At 47.3% G+C, this 7386-nt stretch overlaps 1 protein-coding gene across 1 annotated transcript in view; it reads right to left on the reverse strand.

Annotated features, from left to right (window-relative positions):
* The window catches only part of NMT2 (N-myristoyltransferase 2), a gene marked incomplete at both ends in the record, with an annotated part of 33244 nt that extends 32313 nt beyond the window's left edge, over window positions 1-931 (reverse strand). The window contains one exon of the mRNA XM_081996515.1: window positions 822-931. Coding sequence (XP_081852641.1) covers window positions 822-931 — 110 coding nt within the window. The remainder of the gene's footprint in view (window positions 1-821) is intronic.
* Between the last annotated feature and the right edge of the window lie 6455 nt (window positions 932-7386).

Here is a 7386-nt window from a genome sequence, read left to right on the forward strand (position 1 = left end):
CCGGCTCACGCCTTGGTACAAGCCGCGCTCTAACTCTCCACAGCGTGCGCGTTTAGAGGGAATATTTCTTTTGGACAATAGGTACCGTTGAGGAGGAGTGTCTGCAGGACAGACCGACACAGGCGATGCCTGGACAGGTCCCCAGGCCGGGGAGGGGTATGTGGGGGTGAGGGCGCCCGGGCTGACCCGAGGGAGCCGCTCCGCTGGAACCGACCGAAACAAGTAAGGGAGCACGGGGGCGTTTCCCCAGAACGCCGTGACCCACGGCGGGGGGCCTCCTAACGGCCAAAAAGCGCAAGAAAAGCCCCCACATCCTGACAAACCACAAACAAAACGGCATTTACCCTCCCTTTTTACGGCGGGTGTCCGGCGGGGAAGCGCCGGCCCCGCCGCCCTCCTCACCTCAGCCCGGGGGCCCAGCCCCTCGCCTCTCTCTTCGGCCGCCCCGGAGGGGCGCGGGGAGCCGAGCCGGGCGGCACAGCAGGGTCCTCCCACGCCCGCACGCTGCCAGCTGCGGCGAAAGGCGGTCCGGGAGCGGGGCGCGGGCTGCCGCCGGCGGGGCACCCTCGGCCGCGGGCCGCACACGCGCAGGCGCCGCGGAGAAGCGCCGGGCCGGGCCGCGCCATGCAGGCCGGCTGACCGGAGCGCGCCTCGCACGCCCCCCACGCCGCCGCCCGCCGCGGGGCCCCCTCCGTGCGGTGAGGGGAGCCCGGCCCGGCCCGCACAGCGGCCGCGGCGGCACCACCATCCCTGTCGCTGCCGCGGCGGCAGACACGGAGGCTGCCTCCCCAAGCTGTGCCCGGCTCGCAGCGTTCCCCTACCCCTTGGCGTGCTCGGCCTCCTCCTCATTGTCGCCGTCGATGCCGCAGGTGTCCTGGTCATCCAGCTCCAGGCTCTGCTGGCTGGCCGCAGACTCGCTGTCCTCCGCCATCACGGGGGAAGGAGAGAGGGGAGGGGGCGGGGGAGCCTGTGAAAGGAACCGGGGCGCACAGTCAGATGCAGTCCGGAGGAGCTCCCTCTAGCTGCTGTCCTCCTCCGTGCTGGCGGAGCCGCCAGAGCTGCCCGGCCGCTCCCCATAGCCCCGCGGGGAACCGGGGCGGGGCGGGGCCGTGCCGCGGGGTGTTCGGCGCCCTGCCCTGCCCTGCCCCGCCCCGCCCCGCCCTGCCCCTCACACCCGGGCCGTGCCGCCCCTGGGCCCGGCCCCCGTGCGACCCACTCGTAGCCGACATCTAACGCGTGCCCCCGGCCTTCCACGGGCGTCGGGTCCCAGCACCGGGTCGGCGCGGCCCCTGCCGCCAGGGCTCTGCCCTCCGTCGCCGGAGGAGGCTCGAGGCGCAGGCCCGGCGGTGGCCGTAACCCTGCCGCGGGGCCGTGGCCTGCAGGCAGGCGGGGGCCCGCTCGGTGGGGCGGCAGCTGCTGGGCCTCGGCAGCGTCGGGGCGCGTTTTGCCAGCTCCCTATGTTTCCTTCTCGCACCATAAATACTTTGACGTCAAAGTTGCCGCTGGTAGACGCTGCTGAGGCCGCCGTGGCCACCGGCTCTCCCAGCACTTAATCTTTTTTCGAAACCTTTTGTGTTTCTATAAGCTCCATGCTAGAAAAACTGGAGTTGAATAAGAATGATTTGAACCCAGGAAAACAAATAAAGAGAAACTTGTATTAATTACTTGAACTCCCGTGATTTCCAGGGTCATAGCAAGATTTCTGGATCAGATTCAGAATTTCTGAGTGCTTGGTTTGGCAGTGCTGCCAAACATTACATTAAAACATAAGATTACAACATAAGCTGTAATTTCTCCTTATCCCCACTGCCCTCTTGAAAGTCATTTAATGTGAGGAGGATATTGCTTCCACCCGTTTTGATTTAAGGTGATGATTTGGATTACTTTTTCCTATTGTTGATTTAAAGTGGTGTAATGCTTTGCTCTATCAGATATTGCAGGTGGTATATCAAGTAAAAGATGTCACCGGCCAAGCAGAAGACAGCTAGATGCCCGTCCAGCTGTGCCCTTGCAGTCAAACTCTGAACCTATGAGATTGAGCACCACCAGCCCTGGGCCATTCCATGTCCCACTGCACTTGGTCCTTTACAACATGTGAGTTGCCACAGGAACTTGTAATTCAAATGCCTAAGATTCTTGAAGAGCCAAAGGCAGACAATGTAATGATTAAAACCTCCAAGGCCCAGGTCACCCTGTCAGCTGTACTTCGTCTATAACAATTCTCCTAAACTACCTCCTGACTTCTTTTGGTCTAGCCAAGTACTAAGTTGTATCATACAGAAAGTGCTGCCCTCATGCTATCAAATAATTACTGAAATGTTTGTTTCCTGCCGCAGGTGGACTTGTGGAAGCCCCTCCTGCTTTGTTGTGAAAGGACAGAAGGAAAGACAATTCTGAATGGGTAATGGAGTATGGATTTGTCAGCTGTATGATCTATCATGGTACACTCTGATGTCTCATGGCTACGTTCAAACCTTCAGTGACTGCAGTGTATGCTGGATTTCCATCATCCGACAGCTGTTTTCTGCCTTGACAGTTTTGAAATACTAGCTGTGGTGTGACTGGAAAATTCAAGGGTACTAAATCATTAAGGTTAGAAAATATTCAACTAGCACATTCCAAGTAAAACAAACTGTGACATAGCACATGTATCTTTAAAAACAGCAGTTGTTCCTGAATATGGCTAAATTGTTACGGTGTTGATCTTCCACAAATGAGTAAAGGGAGAGAGAAAAAAAATTCTAGACAGGTGGCCTACCCTCAACTATTGCAAAACTGATGGAGTCTGTAATTAACACCTGGCCAAGTATGACCTCCCAATGTCAAGCCGTCGCTGTAGTTCAGAGAGGAAATGTGCCTACCACGTTACCATAGTTTGAAATGACCTTTAGAAGTAAACCTTCATTCACTTGTAATGTATAGCAGAGAAAGGAAATCTCAAAACAAATGCACAATACTGAATAGTTTTCAATAACAAAAACCAGTTGTGAACAGCTGCCCCATAGCTTGGAGATAAATTAATCCAGTGATTACTAAAAATTTTTTTTCCCTCATAATAATGTGTAGAAGAAAGCAAAGAACATGTCAATGACTAAACAGCTATATTGTATCACTGTGTCGGAGAAACTGTGGGTTTAACCATCTTCCGTCCTTTACCACAATTTTCCTCACTTCATTGAGATGAATGGTGTATAGGAAGCCTGGATCATAACTCTTCTTGCAGTTCATGGTGACAATAAAAGAGGCAATATGAATCTCTCCTAGCAAGCTACCACTTGCTGTCCCCTGCTAGAACGTCTCCCCGAAAGGGGGACCATGAGGAGTATAGCTTGCAGAACAGCTGCTATTCTAGACTTCATAGCATGCGTGAAGAATATCCTTATGGATATTACAGTTTATCTCCTGAGAGGCACAACTGAGATTATAGTCCAGATTTGACTGTTACAAGGCCAAATGACAACATTGAATTGTGCTTTGCATTTCATGAATATGCAACTTTTGCTTATACCACAAGTAGAAAAGTTGACCAGAAGTGAGAGGTATGCATCTGTCCTTCACTGAGGATTTCTGATGTAGCTTCGGATTTCTGAAATTACCAGACAGATTCCCAGAGTGTTTAAATTCACTCTACAGACACTGCTCAGCAGTTGCATTACTTGATAGATGTTGGCTATCACATGTACAGATGTCTCCCCAAAACAGAGCAGCAAGGTGAAAAAATGTACCCCTGAATTTCAGGACCTCACATGTTCAACCACAGTGATTTAATGGAGTATGTACCTTTAGGACAATAAGCAGCATGGATGGCAGCTGATGTGCCTGAACAGGCCATCTGTGGGCATCTGTACTTCCAAGACCTCTGTTGTCACAGGTGGGTATGTCCGGGGACTCCCCAAACTGCTGCAGGCGAGTGATGCAGACATAACCCACACACTCGCGCCAGGCTAAGCAGACCATTGAAAGCTATCAGAAATGTTTCATTTTAAACTTACCAGGTAAAGAGCCTGTGTTTGTGAAGGTGTGAATTTACTGGTTTTAGTTGATAAAGACCTCTTCTTAGATGTACGGGGAAGATAAAAGCCTTTTATGAAGATTAAAAAGAAGAAAGCTTTTTTTACAGTCATTTTACACAAAAGCTAAGAAATGAATAACAGAGGAAAATAGACTTCCTAATCAGGAGATACACTTCACTTCATACTAAACAGCATATCATGAAATCAATTAAAATAATTCCAGCATTTGATGAATTATTCATTGGTTTGTTGGTTATTTTCATAGGTCTCCTTAGAGCTTTAGCAGTGACTAGGTTTGTTGCTAGATGCAGACAAAATGCCCACTTTCTTATGGCAACACATTGGAAGAAAGGAAGAAAGGTCATTAAAACACTACAGATGTAACTCTGCCTAGCACCTTCCACCACTGTCAGCCACCAAGAACACACCAGTGGATCCTCTACACCACCATAAATCCCAGCTTTCTGGATCTTTTCCCATCCTACTTCTCTTTCCAGGTTCTGTCTCTCCTCTGTTGTCCGTAACAGATGCAGTCATGGGTCTGTTGTGGCTACACAAAATCATCCTGTGCCTACAATTCTGAGAGGCTTTGAGCCACCTTGAACGTAAGTATACAAGTATAGGCCACCAAACGGACTTCGGTGTCGCAGCTTTTGATTGTTTTAAAACTGTTCTAATGGTTTGACGTAGACTGTGAGACATCCAGTTTCTAAACCTGTTTCAGGTGGAAGGTAGTTGGTCTTCAGAAACTGGTATCCTCCTCTGTTTATTTTATTAATACAAGCCTACACAGAGGAAGCAGAGAACAGAAGCTTATTGCACACTGTGAGCTTTCCCATTCAGCAGCAATTACAGAAACCTCCTCTGCTAAATAACTGCTGTTGATGTACTGTGAAAATTCAGCATCCGATAGCCCTCAGAACTTCTCTTTTCTGTGCCTGTGAAGTTGTGTAGAGACTTTACATTTGGCTCTCTTACAGCCAGTAGCAGCATGCATACCAAGATTTAATTTGGGAGGTTAGTGTTTTTATTTTTAAGAGGATGCATATTCAGGGCCTGTTGCAATAGGACAAGAGCTCATGGTTTTAAACGAAAAAAGGGCAGATTTTTACTAGACGTAAGGAAGAAATTTTTGACAATGAGGGTGGTGAAACACTGGCACAGGTTGCCCAGAGAGGTGGTAGATGCCCCGTCCCTGGAAACATTCCAGGTCAGGTTGGACGGGGCTCTGAGCAACCTGCTCTAGTTGAAGATGTCCCTGCTCACTGCAGGGGGGTTGGACTAGATGACCTTTAAAGGTCCCTTTAAACCCAAACTATTCTATGATTCTATGACTCCCACAGCAAAATCCAAGACTCAAAACAAAGCCCTACGAACACTTTGGGCATTTCAGTTGCCAACATGAGTTTGAAAGAACCCTAGGCTACAGAGGGAGGAGCCATCTAAGCTTGGCGATAAGAAGTACTGAGGACTGGGAAGCCTTAACTCCCAGGGCTGTGTGGGGCTTTGTCAGATCTCACCTGCTGGAGGAACCATCAAGTGAAACTGTGTAGTACGTGCTCAGGGTTGTAGCCCTCTTCTCTTCGACCTTCTGTGACTGAATAAAGCCAGCCAGTCACAGATACAGTTTCCCTCAAGCAGCCAGGCATAATCCAGACTTGTTTACTTGCCTAGTGATACGTGTTAATTACATCCCAGTGAGGTAGTGATATATAATACAGCATTCAGATCACTGGCATCACCTGATTAGTCTATGTCTTCTGAGTATTAAACACTGCAGAAGTACCTGAAATTTTCATGCAGTCATAGGACTGCTCGTACCTTTACACACCACATTGAAACATTCATGGCATTTATAATTTAAAATGCATTTGATGTTGCAAGCAATAATAATAAACAACTTGGTATGAACTGTTTGTAATCTTTTAAATTGGAAGCAAAACTGATCCAATTTGAAAATTAGCTAATAGTTTAGTGTTTTCTCTATTTTTCTAATAAATATTTAAAAAATTTTTAAATTAAAAAAATTAAAAAATGGAGCAAAAAAATTGCTCCATTTAATAATGGAGCAAACAAATACGTTTAGACTTTGCTTCATACAAGTGCCTACTAGTACTACCTCACAATGATTTTTTTTTATTGGTTGGTCTTTATGCTGAGAACTTGAATACTGCCTTCTTCAATCCTGAATGAGATGCCAGGGTAAGAAAATACACATTCAAAATACACTGAACAAATGCACCAAAACACATCTATACCGTTGTCACAGCTAACAACAGAATAGGTAGAAATGGTTAGGGAACGAAATGAGCTTGTGATCCCATGTGTTGCACACTTGTATCCATGTGAGATCACGTCTCTGATCTTTATGGTTTGTCTCACTCACTTGACATCTTTTTAGCCTCCCGCCGCATACCACACCTGGTGAGCAGCAGCTTTGCCTGTCTCCCACAGCCCGCTTGCTGCTGGCCTGTGTTGGCCGCAGCATTCAAACTGGGGCACAAGCACTCTCAAAACAGCCCACTCTTTCTGCTGCACTCTGACATTCAACTTTTTTTGTTGAATTCTGTTTTAAAATGCAGCTCATACCATACCTCTTTTATTTTACATCTTACCTTCTGCGCTGCTTCTCCATGCTGGTGCGTGCATTGGTGAGGGCTGTGGGCTATACAGCATTAAAAAAGGGTTAGACATTTACATGCATAGTGAAAATATATCATAGCTTTAAAAAATGTGTACGAGAAATACAAACCTTCGTATTTAAGGGTAAAAGTGATAAGGATAGGAAGGTTTTTATCCTGTGGGGTTATTATCACTAGTAAGAGACTCCTTCCGTAGTTTTCTGAAGCATCTGTTTTTGATGATTACTAGAAACAGGATACAAGACTTAGATCAAACACAGGTTCAAACTGGTTCCAGCATTGCAATTCCTCTGTTCCTAGGGTCTCTAGCTCCAAAGGTAAAAAATAAATACATCATGTTTTACATTAAAAGATATTTAATGATCAGAACTGACTCTTAAATAATGATTATTACAAATATATACATATTTTGCATTTTTCTGTCTATTTTTTTCTAACTCTTTTAGACCCTTCTCAAACTATATATGTGAATGAGAATTAGTGGTGACAGATTTATTGACAAAGATGGTGTTGACACTGGTACTGCAGGAGCTCTGACCAATACTCAGCAACTACTTCTGCACATCCAATCTCCAAATCAATCCAATTTACTCCTATCAGCTCCTAAATCAGTTCTCCCATCAGCCTTTTACAGTTCCCCCATATCAATGTGCCTGCTGTTTCCCCCTCTCTGCAGGGATCCTGCAGGTACAGCCAAGATGCTTTGTCTCCCTGATTCTGGATGGAAGGAG

Source organism: Phaethon aethereus (assembly GCF_964289735.1).
Source record: "Phaethon aethereus genome assembly, chromosome: 2".
In the NCBI taxonomy this organism is placed as follows: Eukaryota; Metazoa; Chordata; class Aves; order Phaethontiformes; family Phaethontidae; genus Phaethon; species Phaethon aethereus.